At 38.2% G+C, this 24,408-nt stretch overlaps 1 protein-coding gene across 1 annotated transcript; it reads left to right on the top strand.

Annotated features, from left to right (window-relative positions):
- Window positions 1–136: 136 nt before the first annotated feature.
- LOC139974771 (U2 snRNP-associated SURP motif-containing protein-like) lies at window positions 137–20,998 on the top strand. Its single transcript, XM_071982184.1, has 21 exons — window positions 137–275; window positions 1,811–1,906; window positions 2,205–2,322; window positions 2,481–2,608; window positions 3,297–3,367; window positions 3,553–3,677; window positions 5,058–5,143; window positions 5,670–5,835; window positions 6,355–6,575; window positions 7,597–7,640; window positions 10,768–10,872; window positions 11,457–11,523; window positions 13,561–13,751; window positions 14,516–14,678; window positions 15,128–15,295; window positions 16,231–16,362; window positions 16,686–16,887; window positions 17,254–17,449; window positions 18,112–18,253; window positions 18,708–18,818; window positions 19,222–20,998. Exons 1-21 carry the CDS (start codon window positions 225–227, stop codon window positions 19,705–19,707), a joined length of 3,069 nt encoding a protein of 1,022 aa, XP_071838285.1. The 5' UTR covers window positions 137–224; the 3' UTR covers window positions 19,708–20,998.
- Window positions 20,999–24,408: the final 3,410 nt, after the last annotated feature.

Raw genomic sequence — 24,408 nt, 5'->3', positions numbered from 1 at the left:
TCCTACTTTTTACTCTTTAATAATTTATAAAAAATAATTTTTATAGTTAATAATATTGAATATAACGTTTTTCTAAGTAAAAAAAATAAGTTAATGTGAATACTAACAAAGTTGCTCTAAGCGTCTGGCTCTTATGCCTTAGCTAGGTAAGTTGCGTTCACCAACTTCGAGTGGAACGCTCAGGCACATGCCGAAACGGATCGGCGCAAATTTACATCGCAAACATGTCTCACAGGTCGAGAAAAGATGATGGCCTTAAGCCAGGCAGTATGAAGGTATTCCTAAATTTCATATGCAGTACTTATAAATGTAGATAATTTAATAAAAGACGAAGAATGTTTTAGACACATCCACATGAAACTCAGTATTGTGCCCCACAGCAGGCTATTGCTTTTGTAGCCTGGGCGATATAGCCTAACCTGTGAACAGCCAAGCTATAGCCTAAGCAAGGCACTGTACACAGTATAGTATGCCACACTGTGTACACAGTTATTCAACGTCCGAACATCACTAACAAGTAACATTATGATCAAGATCAGTTTCCACACTACAGAAGGCCTAGGCTAACTTAGTATATAGTCCTTATTCGATATTGCAATGGGAATGAAGTAAAGACCTGCATATCCTTGTAAAGAAATGAAATTTACAGTGCTGACATTAATACTACTTAAACAATACTAGTGATAGTGACAAAATCCAGTGAGATCCGAAAGGAACAATAGAACAAGTACTAGTATAGTCAGTATTGCGAAGTTCGGCATACTGCGAAGTTCGGACACCCTAAGAAATACACGATTTTCACCATGAAAACCTACAGGAAGAGCCAAATTTCACCAAAAGGTACGAAGCTACAGTTATTTTCTCTCCAAAATGACCCGTGTGCAAGAAATTACTTACATATTTGTCAATAAAATGACGAAGATCTATGAAGTCTGTTATAATTACTGAAAGAGCAACTGCGCCACCAATTTTGTCACCAGCGCCACACTGTGGGTTGCGTGTCCGAACTTTGCAATACTCTAGCAAAGAAATACCAGTTCCACAATCACGAAGAATCTTCTTGGAAAACAACGTGAAAACAGTTTGCAGGAAAGAAAGTTTGGCCGTGTATCGTAATATAACAAAATTCTCCCACCATATGAAGTATATTTTCTGGTGATTTATACCAGAAGATTTAGTTTTGGGGTGTTTTAAGTCTTAAGTGTCCGAACTTCGAAGTCACCATGCTAGTACTAGGCCTAACTTAGGCGTACAATTTGATCACCCTATGTCCTTTTCTTAGAGAATAGCCATCCTGGTGCAAACCATTAAAGGTGTCAATTGGTTATCAAATGAATCAAACGAATTAGCAAGGTTTCAATGTCATGAGCAAACCAAGGAACCCACTGGCATTTTTTATGATCAAATTGATGCAGGTGCACTTGAAAGTCAATCTCCAGTAACAAACTTCCTCCCAAAGGAATATTAATAGGTCTAAGTACAATAATGAGTATGCTGTGAATGTGAGAGTAGGACTTCACTTTTGTGAAATGTCTCTACCCCACTGGGAGTTAGTGTGGTTACTCCCTATCCTACCTGCGGTCACTTTCTAGACTACCTACGGTCACTTTCTAGGCTAACTATGATCACTTTCTAGGCTACCTGCGGTCACGTTCTAGGCTGCCTGCGGTTTAAGCAGTTTACACTGGATACACAAGCCAGAGAAAATATATAAGCACCTTTGTTATTTCTTTCTTGTCTCTTTGGCCATGATAATTCACAACATATATATGTCAACCTATTTCATTTGATGATTTAATCACATCTACAGAACATATCTAAGAATAAGCTGAAAGCTTTCAGTATTGGACAGATGAATGTCACCACCAAACTGTCAAAACGAGCAGAAGAGGAGATGAAAAAGAAGGTATAGTATGCTACAAAATTCAGAATATTTTCCTCTTAACCCACGTTGTGAAGTAACAACGATTAAACATGAACAATCTAACTGTGAAGTATATCTGTTTAACAATAAGACAGTAAATGGCCACACCTATGTGTACAGTAGTCTCATATATATATATATATATATGTATATAGTTATGGACCATAGGCCATAATTCATAGAAAAAGACACATTTACTTGTCTCAAATGTTTCTTGTTTCTCTTCTTCTTCTTTTTTTGTTTTTGAAACATCATCATGATATTTTGATTTATTTGTCAGGAGCAAGAGGAAGAGGCTGCCCGTCTCTTACAGGACTTTGTTGCTGATTTTTCAACCGGGAAGTCACACAAAGGGAAGACATTTGTGAGAGGAAATACTATCAATCCTGAAACGAAAGGTAATTCTTTACTCTGGTGCTACACACTATCTCTATAAGTGTACCATCTCTTGCAGGTATTTAAGCCAGCAATCAGGTTTTGACTGGGCTTTGGGATTTGTTGTTGTCTGGAATGAACTGGGGATTGATTCTGAAGATTGTTAAACTTTTTATTTCAGAGGAAAGGACGGACGCTAAAACAGGAAGGTTGTATCAGCCCACCTCGAAGGTGGCCGAAAAAGTCTATGCAAAGAAACAGGAGGAAGAAGACAGAGTTCTCGCTGAGGCGAGATCAGAGGCTAAGAAGGTAACAATAACATTCTTTTCATTATATTTTCAACTTTTAGAAAGTGAAGTCACTTGTACTGTAGTGTCCATACAGTTTCCGACGAAATGTTCCTCCGCAAAGTTTCTGACGATATTTAACAAAGTGTAAGGCATGTGAGATACCACAATGTTTCATGCAAATTCTATGGCGCCCTACAAGAACGACAGCAGAAATGCATTACTGTCCTCCATTTAATCACATTGCAGAAATAGAGTCATTCCATGCCAAATCAACAAGCGGTCCCCGAGTGTTTGACACCGCTAAAACTCTACCAGATTGTTACATTTTACTTTACATAAAACAGAAGTCACAGAAAATTTTAGCTCTAAAAATAATACCAAAATTTTCACTGAAAAGTGTTGCAAATTTTTTACTTTTTTTTTTTTTTTTCCTGATCTTTGGATGCTTCTAATTCTTCATTGCAATAAGCTAAATGTCTCAGTTGGTGTTAAATATGTTGATTTATGCAGGAAACTACAGTGATATTACAAGAAATACAAAGAAGATATTAGGAACTGGGTGTCAATCCGTGAATGTTATTTTCTTGCGCTTTGATACTGTGTATAAGTCATTCCATTCCGTGTATAATACGAATGTCCAATCAGCAGGATTTGATCTTCTCAAATTAAAAGATCTGTATAAGTTTATCATCTTTTGCCCTTCACAGGAGAAGAGGAGAAAGGAAAAGAAAGATTCAAAGAAGAGTAACCTAGAACTTTTCAAAGAAGAATTAAAACTGTGAGTATCACAAAAGTCAACAAAATTGTTATTGCTTATATAATATCAGATGTTATCCTCCTTTCATTTTAGAAGGAGCTGTCTTTTTTTACTTTAGTTTTGTAGTAGATCAGCGCTTTGTAACCATTATCATAGTGTTATATTTATCTCTTTTTTTCTTTGCCTAATCTTGTCTTTATTCACAGAGTTCAAGCAGAGAGAGAGGAACGTCACAAGTTAAAGAGAACCCTTCAGGGTTCAGATATGGACACGTCTGACCCCGCTAGTGTGGAACCAGATCCATTCAGCCAAGAGGACATTAGAGTACCAGGTAAAAATCCACAAACAATTTGAATTAAATTACGTTACATGTTATCCCCAAAAAATATATATTAAAAATATAAATATATGAAAAAAAATATGAAAAAAAAAAAAACCTTGGCAACTCAAATCAGATTTTGATACTGTTGTTTGGCATTTTTAAACCAGGACAATGAAGTTGCATTTCATGTACTTTGCGTCAAATGCATGAAGCTTCCTTAAATGGGGGATGGGGTGTAAGTATGAGTAGTCAAGTTTTCCATCCCCTATTAGGTCCCTTGATGAAGTCATTTCTCACAGGAACGGTGAATACCTCTCTTCCTATACAAGGGCCCAATTTTTCATCCTTTTTATAATTTTCACTAGTCATTGATTACAAGATAGTAATTTTATTAGGTTTTCAGATATTAAAGCAATTCCTTAAGGCTTTTCCTCAGAAGCTGTATGTTTCATTTTAAAAAAAAGATAAGGTTCCTGAAACTATAGATCGTTGCTTGAGTTCACCAATGTCATAGCAGAATGAATACATTGGGTGTACATTTTTAAGATTTGCACAAGAATTCATCAAACTTTACACTAAATATGTGAATTGCTTGCACAGGATTTGATGTTTAATACCTTTGTAAAAAGGGGAGACAGAGCAGTTGTAGCCAGCTACCACTGTCGTGTAGGCTATGTCATATATATTGTAGTGATTTCCTACTTAAGAAATACTATGACTAACAAACGACCTTCCTTGACCAATTCACTGAACGAAGTTACTGGAAACACTGTAGCTGTACATGTATAATACAAAACTGTCCCTCGTTGAACACCTGTCCTATTGTATCTTATACAATAAGTCCACGCTCGTTTGGTTCTGGGAGCGAAGATTAACAAGAAAGTGGGGCAATAGAATGTTTGTCAACAAAATACGTAGACTGTTCCACTTTGCAAGAGGGAATACTCTATAGGCTCGCTTGCAGTGCAGTGTATTAACTGTCACTACAACCTTACATTGATGGGTATTCAGAGATTGTGAATGGTCACATGGCTTTTTGTTGTGTCAAGTAACGGTAAAATAAGTTCATAACTTCATAGCCAAATTAAATATTAAACAAGTTAAACAAAGCTCCATTGGACCAAGCAATGCTGTCTATTTTTTGATCAGGAGAAACACAATACAAGTTTTGTAAACCTACGTCAGGGTAGCTATGGAAACCACAGAGGACCAAAAAAGCTGGGTGGGCATCTCATTAATTAAACTGGATCAGGTTGTTTTGTTTTCCAGCTCTGTTCTTAAACTGCAGACTCGTACTGTTGTGTTGTCCATGATGATTAAACAATCGTTCATAACATACTCGTGTTTTTAAGTATTGAATACAAGTTTTGCTTTGCTGACTGTTTTCAGTTGGAATGGAAGACTACACGCAAGGCTCATACGATTATGGAGATCCTACGACGACCAACATCTTCTTGGGCAGTATAAACCCAAAGGTAAGCCACGTTTTCACAGATCTGCTCAAGCGCGTAGCCCCCCCTTGGGCATATTTTTTTTTGTATGTTTTTATGATATCGCTAGTAATTTCAACGAGAAATGCTAAGATGCAACTTACAAGGCCTGGGAAGTGCCATTTCCAGCGATCTGGGAGGCATATTAAGCCAAAATTTTCTTGTACGCTTTTCGCCAACTTGTGGCGCTATGCTTAGATAGTTTGCAATGCAGTATCTGATAGTTTGCCTACAGTTTTGCCCCTCCTTTGGCAAATTCCTCGCTACGCGCCTGAATCTGCTACACTTTAGCCGTACGATTGTTGCTCGTCACTTGTAATTAAGTAAATAGCAAGCCATGTACAGGTTGAGGCACATGTTTTGTCTGAATGATGGAGAGCAGCTTTAAAGAGAGCTCAGGTGTGTTGTAGAAGTTATAATAGAAGTTATTCAGTTTTGTGATTTATGTTATTGCTCTAAATCTAAACATAGTAGAAAAAAAAACATTCTTCTCTGCTATATTTTTTCTTAGATGAATGAAGAAATGCTTTGTGCGGAGTTTGGAAAATACGGGCCGTTGGCCAGCGTGAAGATCATGTGGCCCAGAACGGATGAAGAGAGAGCAAGGAACAGAAACTGTGGATTTGTAGCGTTCATGAACAGGAAAGACGCCGAGAGAGCACTCAAAGCATTAAACAGTGAGAATTTAAGATCCCATCCGTGGACATTACAGACTCTTTGAAGTTTTTTCTTTAAGATCGTCTTTCTGTTATTGCTTTTTCCTTCAAGCCACTTTCTCTCTAACAGCACTCTCTTTAATGTCACTCTATAATTATACTCTCTTTAATTACACACTCTTCAATTAAACTTTCTTTTAAAATTACACTCTATTTAATGGCACTTTCGTTAATGAAACTCTATTTAAAGTCACTTCAATAATATAATGTGTATATACTATAATAAGTAAAAAAAAGGGAAAAAAAACTAGTATACTGCAGAATTCTCATCCAAACTTTCGAAAGTTTTTCACATAAGGTCTTAATAGTAAATACAGATATTGCTGGGCACTGTTGTCATTGGTTACGATGAGATTGATTAGCTGTCAGCATGGCATCAAAGTGTAGTTTATGGCATTATGGCATTATATGAAAATCTCAAGTTCAACCAAATATCTAAAAATGATATATGTTCATTTTTTTCCGGCATCCAACTCACAGACAAAAGCATCATGGATTATGAGATGAAGTTGGGATGGGGCAAATCCGTACCAATTCCACCTCACCCGGTCTACATTCCTCCTGCCATGCAAGAACTGACCCAGCCACCGCCCCCATCCGGACTCCCCTTCAATGCTCAACTCAAGGACAAGAACCTCTACGACAGGCTTCCACCGGGCGGACGTCCCTTGAGTCACAGAGAGGAAAGCATTCTTAACGAGGTAAAATTCTCTTCCTAGGCCGCCACTCTTGTGAGTGCTGCACATGTCTTTACAGACTGCTTGCCTGCCCCTTTTTTTAAGAATCACAGTAGAGCAGACAAATGCTTTGCCCATCGGTTTTGTTCTACCCACTTCCATTTCTTGACTACTTGTTCATCATACTAGGCTCTGTTTAATCTAAAGTGGTAAAAGGACGTGTGAAGTATGTCTGTGTTCACAAGACAAGACGAGTTCTTTGTTCGCGAATTGCAGACAAGAAAGAGATACTACTGTACTACCGAAGCATTTATTTTATTTAATCAACTCAGGAAATCAAATGTGGTAGAGGGGCAAGTTAAAAGTACTTAGTCGTTTTTTGTTTACGTAGAAAGAAAAACTTTTCCTCACAAGCATGTTTACTAAGTGTGATAATTGAAAGTGTAGCATACCAACAGCCCCCCCGCCCACACCCCATTTCCCCTTTATTGAAACCATTAACATTGATGTATGTTTGCAGTCTTTAATCCAAATCTGCAGGGTGTTTATTTATAGCAGATTTGGACAAAGAAGTGAAAACTCCATATGACCTTCTGTTATCGTAACATCAGATTTGAAAGATGTGATGCAATTGTAACAATAAAGAGATACTACCGATTGCAATTGTAACAATAAAGAGAAATCAATTATCATTTGGAATTAGCAGTGGTTGAAAGACTTTATAGCTGTAAATATTGCATTTTGTCTGTTTCTTTTTTCGTTTAATCATTAGTAGCTTCTTGCTCTCATGGTTCAGACTGTAGAATTTGTTGCCAATATTTGTAGGAATTTTGACAATTCACAAACTTTGTAAAATAATTTTTTTTTTGCTTTCTTTTTTTATATTTTTTTTTTTGCTTTTGCCTGAAAAAATGATTTTTCTAAGGGTATCAGGAAAATTTGTTAGCACCTCTTTTTATAAATCAGGTTCAAGTTCCTTTCCAATGTACTGACGCTTTCGTGTTTTCGTTTCGATATTTTTCTCATGGTCTACCCTTTCCACCAGACGCTAAAAGAAGCAGTTGTTAAGGTGGTTATTCCGACAGACAGGTACTTCAGCTACGCTTCCTTTTCTTTCCTCAATGGCTCTCTTTGAGGGTCAACTGTTAACCATTGCCAACAACTTTTCCTGCCCAGACCCCTGTTACCCTCCCCCCTGCCCTGACCACCACCATCCCTCCAAATCCTCCATGTCGCCTCTTCCCTTCAAATTGGCTTCAAATACTATTTGTGGAATCAACAAATTGTTTTATAAGGATTTTGCAAAGGGTTTCATTAATGAGTTTGGTAGTAGTTGGGTTGGGTGGGGAGTGGGAGGGGGGTGTGGGGCATAATGGCATTTTTGTAGTTTTTGGAGTATGTCAGCATTGCAAGGGGAGGGTCACCAGAGGGAAATGATACCCGTGGAAATCCATGATATTCCATATGTTGGCAATGGTTACAGTGTATTAGCCCAATCACTACTCTACATTCAGTGGTTACACAGGTGCGTATTTTTATTCTCTCTATATATCTCACCGTCAATAGTCATTTTTGTCATTGTAATTTATTTTTCCTTTGGTGAGTGAATTTTTCATGTCTATTGTCTCAAATTTGTCTAGGCTATTTTTTAGATTTTTCTTGGTTCATAAAGGTTTAATCCAAAGTCAAAAGAATTCTGAATGGCTAGACCAACAAGTTGAGTACTACAGGCTACTGGACATGGTATTTGTTTTACTGTATGTTGGTATGTTGCAGTGAGGTTTCTATACAAAGAAATCGGAACACAGGGCCTGAAGAAACTGTATATGCACAGGCCTAGAATTTCACAACTTTGGCCACTCGGCCTAAATGTGACCTAAAACATGTACTGTCTTAAACCAAGTTGTCACTGACATCTTACAGCAAAGATATTACTGTGGGCCGCTAACGATATTTGCTGATAGTAAGCATTGAAACTCTTACTTTTGGTACAAAAAATTATTCCAGTTTTTCATGAGGAATGTTACCCAACGTATCATGTGTTATTGTTTTTTAATATCTTCTGGCAGAAAAATGCAAGTGCCTTATTTTTGTCTACTGGCAAACCATGAAATCTACAGCCTTACTTTGGATGTCTGATGCAGCCAATCTCTTTGTCAGTTTTAAAATTCTTGAACTGCTTATCAAAGTTCCTCACATCTTGAACTTAAAGTTAGTTGACACCAAACCAAATTAGTCATCCTCTTCCTATGTGTCAAAGGTTAATTATTGGACAGGGATGTTTTACAGCAGTGATAAGTTCTACCTCAAATCACAAAGCTGTTTATAAACACATAGTGAAGTCTGAGTTGATATACTGCCCCAAAAATATAATGAAATATGTTTAATAGGTTCTTTTTGAGGTCTATGGGATAGATCTGACTGATTTTATAAAAATTTTCATTTTTTAATTGTGGGGGACGGGGTGCGGTGGGGGGCAGGGAAAAACTTTTTTTAAGCTATGGCAGGTCGACACAGTATTGAGAGAAAAAGAAAACCGTTTGCATCCACTCACCCCATCCACAGACCTTAAAGTGAGACGACACTTTGCATTTGGATATCTCAACCCCTCTTTGGAAAGATATAACCCCCCCCCCCCCATCACCCCAGAGAGTATACTTCTGTTGCTATCATATTTCTCCTCCCACATTCTTAATCACTTACCTAAACTTAGAACAAACGTGGAAACACTTTGTATGTAGGCCTGAGAAAGGGTTATTAGAGCTGTATTTTGTGTTGGGTTTTAGCTTTTTGTCATTGTGGCTGAGCCATAAAATACATATAACTGGGTACCCTTCAATTGTATGTCTGTGTGTGGTCACAATGTGATATAGTTTCTTAAAAATTAAGAATATTTCTTGTCCCAAAAACAATTTCTTCTTTTGTCTCTTTTGCTAAAGATTATGCCTAACTTTCATAATTTCTGGTGCAATTTTTGGTGGACCAAAGAATACGATTATGTTTTCAGGTACCTGGCCTTCAATAGTGGATGTTTATCATCTGGTCATAGTTAAGATTCAACACAAAATACAGCTTTATTATTATGATTTCAAATTGATATTATTCTGTCAAATTGTCAGCTGTTGTGCAATGACCAGGTGTTGTTGATTCACTTCTTACGTGTAAAAAACTTATCAAGACGATAAATTGGTTTTAGTCTACAAGTTTCTTGCAAAATGTCATCCTAATTAACTTTCAAAAATTCTGTTTGTAACTTTTGGGCTACCTACATCAAGTATAATATCAGTCAGTTCTGAACCTTTCGGTTCATTTGTGGAATTGTTCATCATCAGAACGAAACTTCAAAGATTGGTGTTCTGGTCCTAAGGTTTTGTGGTTGTGAGAACCGCTACTCGGACGACTTTTCTACTTTTCAAAGTCCTGAATTTTCAGGAAACTTGAATAAGGCATGACAGCGGTTATTAGATGATTTCATACCTTAAAGGAAGTGGAGTGATTCGATCCTGTCACATGTAATTTGACGAAAGTTCCCATCAGATCCCCCCACCCCCCCCCCCCCCCCCGAAAGAAAGCTCATATTCTAATTCCCACAGGGTGAATTGGGAGTGATGGAAGGAGCTGGAAATATATCTTGAGTTGAAAGTGTCTAGCTCATCCTGCCTCGGTCACATCCTCACAAGATAATTAACTGATGAATTTATAGTGAAATCTTAAGCTGCTAAGGGACATGCACTAGTGCCACAAGGTCAAATGGGGTCACTATGGGCATATATCATAAAATAAAATGTCTTTGATATGCACACCTCATCCTCTGTCAGCAGGAGTATTTAGTTTGTCTACCCACAAAGTATATTTGTATCGAACTATTATGAAGTACCTGAGATGAATTAGCTTCCACCCTATTGTAATCAAATTTTCAAGAAAATGTGACGGAAACAAATCTGAAATAGTAAAACTTGGCATTTACTGAAAGTAAATTGCAAACATTTAAATTTCATAACATTTTATTTTGAAATGCTTGTTTCATCAAGAGTAGTCAGTCTTTCGTTCTTCCTCGGTGAGGAAAAAAAAAAATTCTCTCTTACCACGATGTCCTTCTAAGCTGCAGTGTCGTATAGAATTCTTGCGAACCATGTCTTTTGCGTGTAAGATATCGGGATCGTATGGGTCGGGTGGGACCATTTTATGAATAGGGGAGATCATCTTTGTCTTTCAGAACTCTCCTGCACCTGATTCATCGCATGGTAGAATTTGTCATCCGGGAAGGCCCCATGTTTGAAGCTATGATCATGAACCAAGAATTGAACAATATCATGTTTCGGTAAGCATGCCTTTCTCATGAGAGTTCAAGCAGCTTTGTGGAATTTTTTTGTGCTGAATAGTCAAACTCTTTGGTGTTGTTGTAGCACATGTAACATACAGTATGTTGCACAATGTTGGGAAGTGATTGATGTTGACTTATTAGCACAAAATCTTCGAGGGTTTGGGGCGAGGATTGGGGGAGGGGGATTGGGGCGTGGATTGGGGGTGGTGATTGGGGTCTGGGATTGGGGCGGGGATTGGGGCAGGGGATTGGGGAAAGAAAGGAAATGGAATTGTGGCTATGTAAAGATTACTGGCCCCCTCCTAATCAGGATGGTTAGTCAAATGAAAGAAAAAAGAAGTAATTTTTCCATGCCATTGGTTGTCATGGATACCATATATATTTTAGTTTTAGTTCAGGCTGTTGCTAATTTATGACAGTTTTAATAAATATATAGCAACAGTAAGGGTACATGGAATCTTTGGTGATGTCATTTTTCGTCGTAACGATATTAAAGAAAGATTAAATTGTATGCTGAAGTCGTGGATTTTACTAATTATTGAGAAACATTTATTTTGGTTGTTACTTTCTACTGTTTGCAGGTTTTTATTCGACAATCAATCTCCTGCCCACGTTTACTATCGATGGAAGCTATTTTCATTACTTCAGGTAAGTTGAGATCTATCTGTTGTCTGATTTGGTTGACTCTTGGGTCAAAGTTCAATGCTGAGGAACGTCTTTGACCTCTTTAGGAAGATGATGCCTCAATAATGATCATGTTAGTTTCTTTTTGGGAAGATTAATTGTCAGAGGAGTTCATTTCCTTTAATTTCATTAAAATTCTGTCAAAAATTTACTCTTAGCTGAAAATTCATCAATAGGGCAGTAAAATAGTTGGGAACAAATGTGAATGTTCCTTTCACTTGTCATTGAAATTGTGGTCCTGACATATTTTTCAATATTATAAGAAAATGTTGAACATTTGAGACCTAAGCTGTCTGACCTAAGCTGTTGTGTGTAACTGTGTAATACGTGTGGAACAAACTGTGTGACATGAATATCCACACAGCTTTACTTTTCTCTAAATATGATTGTTATTTCATATAAGTTGAGAAACTGAATGGGCATTGAAAATTTGAAATATTACCTCCTGTGATCAATATCCATTGTCTCAGCTTTGTTTGTTTGTCATAACAATATTTAGAGTTAAAGTACTAAGAAATATTGTAGAAAATCTAGTTAGGTTGAGAGCTGATCTTACAAGCAAGATGATGCAAATAATGTTTGATTCAAGTTGTGACAACAAAATGGCAAGATGGTGTGACCTTCAAGTTGTGACCACATCTCTCTTTCTTATGGTTCGCTGTGACTGAAAGTCACAAGCAATTTGCATACAAAGAATGAAAAGTCTGCTATTAATTAAAGCTTTAATGAGCCTTTGTCTTAATTACTTCCTGTACTTCCTGAATGGTTAAAAGTTGGTATGTCATGCAGACTAGAAGAAAATTCCAACCAAATGGATATGTGCATGATTTCTATGAAATGTGGGTAAAATTGATATTTTAGGTAATAAATGAAAACAGATGATTTGATTAAGTTTCTGAACTCATTTCTGTCAGTTGAAATTATCTTGGTTTCATATCTCATGCAACATTCTAAATAAAAGAAAAAAAAAATTTTTTTAAACTAAAACCTTGGCTTCCTGACCATCATACAGTCAGCTAGAACTGCAATTCTGTTATAGAAACAGTTGGAGATCTTGGCATAGTATTAGTGTTGGTCTTTGTGAGGTACAGCTGATTTTGTTGTGCCTTTAAAGGTCCGTTTGTCGGCTGAATAACACGACAAACAGATGATGCGTTTGATGTGAGGTTGGATGAAGGGACGGAGTCAACAGAACCATCTGGTTTTACTTTCATAGTATTGAGTCACTTTGGTTTTAACAAGCGGGGTCAGTCTGTGTTTAGTTTTGGAATCCCTTTCAAAATTAACAACTTCCTGTGTGCGCATCCACAGACATTGGATGGATGTGACGCATGTTAGAGGGAGTGGGTGTAGATCTCAGATTACTTGTGGTGTTTACAGAAATAATTAGTTTACAAAAAAAGAAAAAGAATATTTTTCAACAGAATGAGTTGGGTTTACAAGTTTATTTTCAGTGTAATAATTTGTTTGAGAACCCAAGTGGGACAAATGAAGCATTGTTAAGTCATTACCATCGTATTAAATTGGGATATTTAGTGTTTCTACAGAGGGCCCTGTGATATTCCACATATAGCCGTACCATCAGACTATCAATTTATACTTAGTGAAGTGTCTGTGAAATTTTTCTTTTTTGTGGGGGGGGGGGGCTCAGGGGGTAAGGCCAGGAAAGGGGAGAATGCATGGTGAACTACAGGTACTATATAGCAAGACACTGTGGTCTCCTTCCTCCAATATCTTGAGTCATTGTATACTTACTGTAACTGTCACTAGTTAAATTATCAAAAATGTCATGCTAGGATCTAGTTACTTTCCAATTTATACTTCATGAAGTGGCTTTTTTGTGTTAGGGTGGGGAAGGGGGGGATGGTGGGTCAAGGGTCTTGCCTCATTGTTTCCTTTACTTTTTCAAACATATACATATTCAGGCTATTCTATGATACTCTTTGCTTAACATATTTTGTTACTAACTGCTGCTGTCTTTATTTATTTTTTTTTTTTTAGGGAGACTCTACCACCAATTGGGCTACCAGGGATTTTCAAATGTTTAAGTTTGGCTCATACTGGAGACCACCTGCAGTCAATCCCTATCTCAAAGGCATGCCAGAGAACCTTGTACCCAAGGGAGGGGAGAGTAGGTCCAAAAGATCACGAACACCTGAATCAGAACGAAGGAGGGAGGGGCTGTCAGAAAAGTGAGTAAAATGATAACATTTGTGGCTCAATATTAAGTTCAGAAAGTCAAATATTGAAGATCTTAACAAGTTCTAAGGGTAGAATTGGAGTCCTTGTCGACGCTGTTTAATATTTTACCTTCTACGTACTAGATATTACCTATTACCAATACCGGAATGAAAACAGACTAATGTCTGTGTTGCAATGGTAGCGTTTCAGAAATGGCACCATCAAAATAGATCTGAAAAGAGAAACAGTCACGATACTTTAGATGGATGGGTTGGAATGATGAACAGGGATGTGCCCAGGATTTCCTGAGTGCCGGGTTTACTGATTTTTACCGATTTTTGAAGGTGCTCAGATGCCAAATGCTGGCACTTGTGTAGCTTTTTAAGTACATACACAAGTACTAGTTTTGCTAAAAATTTACATTTTTTTTTTTTTTTAGTGAAATATATTACGTACCTGGTAAAAGTTATTAGTTTGTTTCAAAGAGATTTTACAAGGACCGATTGAGAGCCGTAAGTAATGTTTCTCATAATGCATAATTATGATGCATAATTAGTCTGTATGATTTTGGCATAGGCTAGGCCCAATTTATGTTGAATATATCGTTATGAATGTTGGGATTTTAGATGAAAATAGTGCTGAGCAGGATTCACGATTTTTAAGACAGTGCTGGGGAGATATTTTTAGTGCTGGGCGGTGCCGCCCAGCGTGGGCACATCCATGGATGAAGATACCTTAAAATCATCATTCTGCCTCTCCTGTACTTTCCTCTCAGTCAAAGGAATAAGTTGGAAGACATGCTGCGGAGTCTCAACGTTGCGAGGTTCAGCGTTGGGGAGTCCATGGTCTTCTGTCTGGAACATGCGGATGCGGCCGAAGAAATCGTCGACTGCATCACCGAATCTCTATCGATTCCAGAGACTCCCATCCCAAAGAAGGTATTTGAAAATATCACCTATCTATCTTAGATTCATGTACTGTTGTAACAAATACTAAAACATTCAAAATGAAATCAATAAGTTCAAAAAAAAGTAGCAAGGTGTTTAAATTTCTTGCACAGCTGAAGTAGCAACGTATTGCCAAGTTTGAGTGTACCAGTATCAGGAAGCTTATGTCTTTATTGTTGTTACATGCCTTGTAAGGATGGATCACTTAACCTCCAATTTCCCCATTTTTTGGGTGAGAAAAAAAAATTGTAGTACAGTTTTTTGGGGGTTTGTAGCATTTTTATTGATTTATGGAGAGATTGTAGACTGCACTTCTGACGTCAGGGGTAGAAAACACTGATTTAGTTTCAAAAGAGTTGTTATGTACATGTGAAGTACCCTCTGCTCTCAAAGACAATTCTTAAAGTGACTCTCTCCCTTTTCCCTATCCTCCTAAATAGATCGCAAGATTATACCTCGTCTCAGATATCTTGTACAACACCAGCTCGAGAGTGAGCAATGCGTCTTTCTTCAGGAAGTGCTTCGAAAGGAGACTGCCCGACATATTCAAATATATTCACGACGTCCACATCTCCATTCAGCAGAGACTAAAAGCTGAGCAGTTCAAGGTAATGAGGAGGTCAACAGAAACTCTGAGCACAATTGTAGTCATTCACTAGTAATGTAAAGTAAACAACAAGTTAATTGGGAATGTTTATTGTGTTTCATTTCTGATTGTTATTAGTCTACGATTAGTCTACTATTAGACTTTTCCTGTCTGACATTTACTGAGATGAATTTTAAAATTTAGTTAGAAATTTCCAAAATAACAAGGAATGTACTGTTCCTTTCTTGTTTCTTATTTTTGGGAGTTATTTACTGAATAAGCAAATATCCTTAAAACAATGTTTTTATTTTGAAGGGTATATATATATATATATATCTCTATGTATGTTAAGGAAACATGTTCATTTGTTCTTGAAATATACCTTTAAATAGGTAACAGGTAATTTGGTGCAATTCCCTTGCCAGTTTGGTAGACTTCCCAGTGCTAATAGCACTCTGTACTGTACTTGAATGGCATGCTTTAAAGCACTTGTACTCACAGTATGAATAGTTTGTACCCTTTATCTGTTAGAGGATATTCTTACTTTCAGAATGTTTTGAAATGGTTTTATAAAAGATGTCCCCAGCTGAGTGCAATTCCAGGCAGCAATATACATAGCAAGGAAATATCTGACCAGTACATTCATTATACAGTAGAAACTAGCGAGGTTACAATTCCTTTGGCAATCAATACTGAGTTGCCATGCGTTTTCTTGTTTCCACCAGAGATATTTTTAAAACACACCATCCTTTAAAAAATGAATTTGCATAATCAGATCGTTCTAGTATAGCTCAAATGAAATTATGAAATTAATTGGAGTATTTGATATTCATTGGTTCTTGAGAACTTGTTATTTTTCAAGATATTTACTTGCCAATTGAGGTTCTAGATATCTAATTCTCTTGTGTTTGCTTCTGAGGACTGAATTTTCTTTCCTCTCTCTCTCTCTAAATGCAGCAAAAGATTATGGGTTGTTTCAGAGCGTGGGAAGAATGGGCTGTGTACCCAAACGATTTCTTGGTCAGGCTGCAGAATCTGTTCCTCGGACTGGTTACGTATAATAACGACGGATCCGTGCAACACAAGCAGGTAAAACACTGTTTCATAATTAGGTCCAATAGTTTTGAAAAGTACTGAAAATGGTTTACCCAAAAGTCCTCCCACTGTATCTATAGACACCTGCAATACATTATCCCAGAACGTAATAATGTACAGAGATTACAAAGTTTTGGCATTTCGCATACCATTGTTCACGTTTTTTATGTCTGTCATTTTTAGGATGAAAAGGGAAAAAAATGTAAAAAAGTGTTCTGCTTTTAAATTTTCTATTGTCTTTTGACCTCTATCGGACAAATGTGGTCATGGCAACGAATTATAATTTTCTTTGTTTCAAAACATAATTTCATGTGCAGGAAGAAGGTGATGATGGCCTACCAATAGAAGGGGTACCGTTAGACGGGTTACCGTTGGACGTAGTATCCCTTTCACTTGACAGGCCTCAGGCCTTAGACGGAGTACCAGTTGTGAAGGACGACCTAGATGGGATGCCGATGGGTGATCCTGACTTGGACGGTCTCCCAATCACTGCCAGTGAAGATCTTGATGGAGCACCAGGTGAGTCCACTGCTAGTGGGATCCATGATCCTATTGATCATCTAAACTTGTCTTTTATGGTCTTGCACCTCCACCCTTCCCACTACTGCTAGTGGGATCCATGATCCTCTTCATCACCTTAACTTGTCTTTTATGGTCTTGAACCTCCACCCTTCCCACTTCCACTAGTGGGATCTATGATCCTCTTGATCATCTAAACTTGTCTATTCTGGTCTTCCATCTCTCCCACTTCCACTTGTGGGATCTATAATCCTTTTGATCACCTAAGTTTCTCTATTCTGGACTTGCACCTCCACCCTTCCCACTACTGGTAGTGGGATCCATGATCCTCTTGATCTTCTAAACTTGTCTTTTTTGGTCTTGCAGTCAAGGAGGAGGAGGATGATCTGGATGGAATTCCTTTAGGTGGCGGCGGTATGCTTGGTAAGAGGCCTGGTTTCAAATCAGCGCCCTCAAAGTGGGAAACGGTAGATTCTTCGTTACTAGAGGAGCAAGCCATGACGTCCTCCAAATGGGAGATGCTGGAGAAAGACGAGGAACCGGAGGAAGAAGAGCCTGAAGAGTAAGTAGCCATGGCAACTGAACATTGTTTCTATGGCAACAGGTTGTAAAAAGATTGATACCTGGCTTTGCGGATACATCTGACGGTCTTTCTGGGACAATTTAGTGTGAAAAGTGACCCTAGTCTTTTGCCCTCATTTTTCTGAGTATGAGGCGAAGAATGCATTGCAATACAAAGTGATCGTTTTAATTTAGTAATAAATACATAACTAACACTTGTACACATATTCAGTCTGTGACCTTTACTATCACTGTGGGCTTGTTCAATATAAAGGTTTCATACCTATTCAGTATATCCTGGAGGACAGAATTTCAATGTCAGGATAGTTTTCTCTTGGGTTGCAAAATTGTTTCTATCCGAAAGTTAATTTGAACGAAAACTGTTAAAATCTGCATCTGACATGTTTCAACTCGGATGGAAATGGAGAAGTTCTATGCTTGTTAAATTTAGCTCTATTTTATGAGTGTAGAGAAAATTTTTTGTGTTCCCCTCTTTTGTTGGATTGCCCCGATTGAACCGAGTCGCATTTTGAATGATACCTGGCAAGATTGGCAAAATTGTTGCAATTTAGTGAATAATGCTGACTTAACATGTCTTTGGGGAACATCTCTGATTTTTTAATTGAGAAATTAAAGCCATATGTTTGTTTGTTTGTTTGTTAGGGAGGAAAATGAGGAAGAGGAAGGAGGCGGTGACGATGATGATGATGAGAGCTCTCAGGATGAAGCGGCTCATTCCAAGGAGTCGACCCCAAAGCCCGTAGAGATGACGGAGGAAAAGAGAGCAAGACTCAGAGAGATAGAGGTTAGAAAAGATTGCATTTTCATTAACTAACTAACTAATTACATAACCTGTCTTTTAATGTAACTATTGCTTTATTACATGTGACTTTTTAGATCAAAGATTTCCTGCCTTGGAATAATCTGTTTGACAAAACCTGCCTCTGCAGTTCTAAAAACGTTTGGCAATTTTACAAAATGATGCAACGTTTCAAAACCTTGGGAGTTTCTGAAAGTATTACAAGTGGCATATATCCATACATAAGCTAGTGCTGTAACATTGGTCTATAGACTCATCACGTATACAGCTATGACAGTTCTGCTCGGAGGATATGCGCAGTTTTCCTTGTTAATTCATTAAATAATAAAATTATAAAAAAAAATATTTATTTTTATAATAAAATAGTAATAATTTTAGATTTATAATAACAAAATCAAGGAGGAACATCGTCATACATTATAATTTGTTACTTTTGTAGGTTAAAGTGATGAAATTCCAGGATGATATAGAGGCAGGAAGGAGAAATCGTAAAAGTGGAATAAGCCTTCACGAACAAATACAAAAATATCGAGAGAAGTTACTACAAAAGGTAAATAATTATTTCAATTTTCTTTTTTCTTGACTGCTTAATGTTAATTCTCAAAGTAGGTAGAATCTGGTCCTTTGATTTGATTCTGTTTTTTTTTCTATGATGCCTCACAAGACTTGGCATTTTACTAGATTAGCTGTAACTGACACGCTACTCAGATATATTATTGCTGCCACTTTTATAGATCTACTTGTTAAATCCTATCATAATATGTGTTTGGATGGATTTTGTTTTCTTTTCTAAGTCATCCCAAGAGAAAACATGATATTTTTGTCATAACCATTTTTGATAATTTCCGGACTACAAAAGTCTGTAGTTTAACGTGTGATCCCCCATTATTGCCTTTTTTTTGCTTTTCGTGATGGTTGTTATAATTTTACATTTTTTTCGTAAAAAACTTCAGGAGAAAACAAAAGAGGAAGAAAGACAAAGAAGTAAGGAGAAGGAGAAGGAGAGAGAGAAAGTTCGTTCGAGAATGAAAGACTACGAGAAGGCCCGAGAGAGGGAGAGGGAGAGGCTCGGAGACAGCTCGGCAGATGACAGCGAGGAAGAAACCACAAAACATAAACGGAAACACAGTCGAAGCCGGTCACGCAGTCCCAGGAGGAAAGGCGGCTCCGGGTCCGGCTCGCCCATCTCCGACAGAAGGTCGCGCAAGGGTTCAGCCGAGCCATCTCCCCTGGCCGCCATCCGAGAATATTCCGATTCTCCGTCTAGTAGATCGAGGAAGTCCAGGTCGAGGACTCCGAAACGCCCGAGCCATCGATCGCGGTCTCCGAGACGACAATCGGGTGCCAGGTCGAGATCCAGGTCGCCCGTCGAATCAAGGAAACGCCGCTCTCGGTCGCGATCGCCGAGCAGGAAGAAGAGCAAGAAGAGTAAACATTGAGTTTTGAAGAGAGCGAACCTCTGTTGTTATTATTAAGTCGGAGGAATGACAAACTTGACCGTTTGAGGTAGAATCCTTCAGGGTTCCCGAAGGGTAGGTTGAGATCTTCTGTAAAGTCTTGTAGATACGATCGTTCATCAAGAGAAGTATTTTCTTTTAGTTTGATACAGAGCAGAATAAGGTCAAGTCACAAGATAGATGACTGAAACGGGGTATGACCAGAAGGAGGAGGAGTAGTCCATCCAAAGGTTGGCAGGTGATATCAAGTCTGTTGAAATATTATAAGCAGTCATCTCTTCTCCTAAATGGTTTTGTACAGAGAATTTTCTAACAAATTTGTTGCTAGTCGTTTTCAAAGTCTGTATGTGGAGGGGGTCAAGAGTGTGGAAGGGCTGGGTGGGGGTGGTTCGGGGTGAGTTGGGTGGGGATGGGAATTGTTTCAAAGGGAAACCTGCTCAAATCAATACTAGTGTCAAGTGTTATCATTTTGAGAGCATTTATGAAGGATCTGATTAAAATGTACTGTCATCAGCATTATTTTATGTGATGGGACAAAACACAAGCATTATAAACTCAAAGTACTTAAGTCGTATTCCATATGATTTTTGATGCAATGATGCAGTTCTGTGATGGATTTAACCAATGACGTGTTTTCATAACTTTTTAAGGTGTTTACGGAAATGTTGACAAGATAACTTTGCACCAGCCGTGGTATTTGTCACCGATTTTTCACGTTTTTGTGTTTTTTAAACTACCTACCTAGTATTACGGATTGTAAAATCTGCAAGGAATCAAATGAAGACATGGGATAACTTTGTTTCTTTTTATCAGTAATAGAGCAGTACATATACGGTGTTACTTATGATTGCATTGGTTTACAAAGATCTGGAGCAAATGCAAAGGGTTTAGTGTTAAACTTACAAAGAGCAAAATACAGATGATATTGAAAGCTTGATTGGTCAAGCTGAATTTACTGGTAACGGAGTTAAGAAGCTGGTGATACAAACGATTTTGTCCAATTCATCACAACAAGTTTATATTTCTTTAATGGTATGGAGTGGAACCTAAGGTTGGTGTTACAAACACAACCAAACCTAGCTTTAAGGAAATGAAAAAAAACTTTTTAGTTTTAGAGGGGAGTGGGTGGATGGCATGTAGAGGTGGGCGATGTTGAGGGTTCACAGCCTCACAATGATAGAGCTCAAATGTGTAAATAAAATATCTCATTGGATTGATGGAAACCGTTTTGTCATTGTTTGGTGTGTATGTCATCTGTCAGGCTGGTACTGAATAGGAAGCTTTTCTCTGTGTAAGACCAAAAGCCTGAACCCAAAAGTCATGTCCCTGAAGATTCTTTTGCAGTTGAACAATATTGATGCATGCAGTTTAACATTTGGATATCTGGTTGCTGTAGAAATCATTAGTTCCTGTGATGCTAGTGTATCTGTGTCTTGCATGCTCCAGTGGTGGCTGGGAAAGTGTTTACAGAAACAGGATGGGAGGGGGCGGGGGGATTTCACCTCTGGTATAAGACCCTCATGTGTTGTTCAGTCATTTCTGAAGGTGCTGGAACCCTTTCACTTCTCATGATATGTTTCACATTTTTAGAAATGTAGAGAAAGATAGTATCAAATTATCAGTACCATGATAGAATCCAAGGAAAGGACCCACACCTTCCCTCTAAATCAACGACAAACAAAATCTTTATTCAGAACAAAGTACTTAGTTTGGGATGCCTGCAGGCGTGCCCTAATTGTCAATGATGTTTTCCTATGCACCGCTATTTGTATAATGTCCATCTACTGAAACTTGTCCGGCCAGGGCCATCTCTTCCAAGGAATCCTAAATCTACCACTGAATACTGCCGCAGATCTAGTAGCAGCGAGATGTTATACAACTTCTAAAAGTGGAGGCGATGTTACTGTGTACTGTTTCAAATACATATCTAATTGTAGATATGACATCAAGTAGTGACATCATCAAGTAGTACTGTGAAAAGGTATGACTCAAGTCACACATTTGCTGTATTGAATAAAAAACTATGAGTAAGTAAATATGAACAAGATGAATCTAAAAAAATTGGGGAATAGTTTTGGTCTCTCTGTTTGTCAAGGGGGGGACATGGTATGAAATGTGGTTACATTATAGATCCATCTGTTTGAAAGATGTTAAAAGTTAATGGAGCTCAATTCCTGATAGAGATGGCAAACTGACTCAAGTCAAGAATATAACTAGATGTCATTTAGTTCAACGTTTTAATATCTGGTCTTACCATCTCAGTTGTGTTCACAATTAATATAAGTTGTTACCAGAACTTAGGGTTTTTTATACACTCTCCATTTTCCACCCATCCACCCTCCCTCGATCACATACATGCTCATCAAAGGAAACCTCTTTTCTTCAAAGTTGATACTTGCATCCTAAGAGATCATTGGTGGGGATCAGTTTTGAAGTTTTCAACTGAAAAAGATGAAATGAATACTTGATATAATTAAAGGTGCATATTTGTAAAAATTACTGCATTTAGTAAAATTGTTATTTGACTCTTTTTTTTTTATCTCTGTTAATAAATTGTTGACAATAATGAAAACTATCCTCTGAGGTCATCATCCTTTTTCCTTTCTAATTGTTGGAATAGAATCAGTCAAAAGAGGTTAACGTAAAGGCAAAGAGGACTGGAGGAAGTGAAAGATTAATTAGCACCTCTTTTGGCTGTTTAACTTGTGTGTTGAGAGCCAAGTCTGGCCCTGGGAAACAATTGTGTCCTATGACCAAATTTTTAAAGTTGTAAGTTTTCCTAATATGCAATTAATAATGCTACCTAATATGCAAATGCTAATGCAGTATACTTATCCAATGCTTCCTGAGACTATAGCTCACTGCCTCCCCCCCCCCCTCCCAAAAGACCCAACCCCCTGTCGTTTCGTCCAGTTCTCTCCAATACTCGGTGCGAGAATCATAACGATTATGATGGACAAAGTTGGGCACAAATCACAGGACAAAAACACAAACTCTCCAAATTGAAAAAGAGACATTATTCATGAATGAAGTGGGGTGAAACATGGAATTCATCAAGCATATTAGCTTTGATAATGTCAACAGGGCGAACTTGGAAAAGACTTCTAGGGAGGAAACTTGCTAAATGGCTATAGTGTTTTGCCGAGTAAATTGTACCAAGATTTGTTTGATAGTAGCACAAATTTGATCCAACTACAAATATTAAATACCATTTTTATTTGCTCGCCAAGTCTGTGGACACCAAAACCAATGCACCAGGTTAGCCTTTATGCCAACTGGGTTTTTTTTCGGGCGGTAACCGTACATGCCAACAAGCGGGTGTATCCAGGGGCGTAGCGAGCGGGGGGTGTGGGGGGTGTCACACCCCCCCCAATAATTTGGTCGCTGTCGGCAAATTTTGGGTCTGTCGGCAAAAGGAGAAAAGGTGAAGAGAGCGGAAGGGGAAGAAAGAAGGAAAGCTGAATAGAGAAAAGGAGAACGGGAGCTTCTTCCGTGCCAAATTTGACTTAAAATATGCACCAGATTGCATCTAAGGACGTTTCAAAACTAAAAATTTTCCAAAGGGGAGGGGTAGACCCCCTACCCTTAGACCCCTCCCCCATTTCAGTCACCACTTCCAGATCCGTCGGCAAATCAAATTTGACTTAAAATATGAACCAGATTGCATCTAAGGACGTTTCAAAAACTAAAAATTTTCCAAAAGGGTAGGGGACACCTAATCCCCTTAGACCCCTCCCCCATTTCAGTCACCACTTCCAGATCCGTCGGCAAATCAAATTTGACTTAAAATATGCACCAGATTGCATCTAAGGGCGTTTCAAAACTAAAAATTTTCCAAAGGGGAGGGGTAGACCCCCTACCCTTAGACCCCTCCCCCATTTCAGTCACCACTTCCAGATCCGTCGGCAAATCAAATTTGACTTAAAATATGAACCAGATTGCATCTAAGGACGTTTCAAAAACTAAAAATTTTCCAAAAGGGTAGGGGACACCTAATCCCCTTAGACCCCTCCCCCATTTCAGTCACCACTTCCAGATCCGTCGGCAAATCAAATTTGACTTAAAATATGCACCAGATTGCATCTAAGGGCGTTTCAAAACTAAAAATTTTCCAAAGGGGAGGGGTAGACCCCCTCCCCTAAGACCCCTCCCCCATTTCAGTCACCACTTCCAAATCGGTCGGCAAATCAAATTTGACTTAAAGTATGCACCAGACTGCATCTAAGGACGTTTCAAAACTAAAAATTTTCCAAAGGGGAGGGGGACCCCCTCCCCTTAGACCCCTCCCCCATTTCAGTCACCACTTCCAGATCCGTCGGCAAATCAAAATATCCACAAAAAAATCCAACAAAAACCCCCGCTACGCCCCTGGGTGTATCGAGTGAGAAACATATGTTTATGGAAATGCGAGGTTTATCAGTCTCGGTTGGATTAATCGGTCGATGAGCCTGGTTTATCATTGACCAGATTTTATCGCCTTCGATAAACCCTGTTGATCGTCTAATAGAACGAACTTTGACTTGCACAACTCTAGATAACCAATTGAAGTAGTTCAATTAATATGACGTACGTCTTCCCAAAAGGGAATTTCCACTGATTGCGCAATAGATTACGTCTTCTCCCGAATAAAGTGTTGGTAGGTATATAGGTAGTATTTTTCTCTTTCTTCATTTCTTACCATTC

This window comes from Apostichopus japonicus, chromosome 10 (assembly GCF_037975245.1).
Source record: "Apostichopus japonicus isolate 1M-3 chromosome 10, ASM3797524v1, whole genome shotgun sequence".
NCBI classification, from domain to species: Eukaryota; Metazoa; Echinodermata; class Holothuroidea; order Aspidochirotida; family Stichopodidae; genus Apostichopus; species Apostichopus japonicus.
Note: the sequence above shows the minus strand (reverse complement) of the source record. Positions and strands in the feature narration are given on the sequence as shown.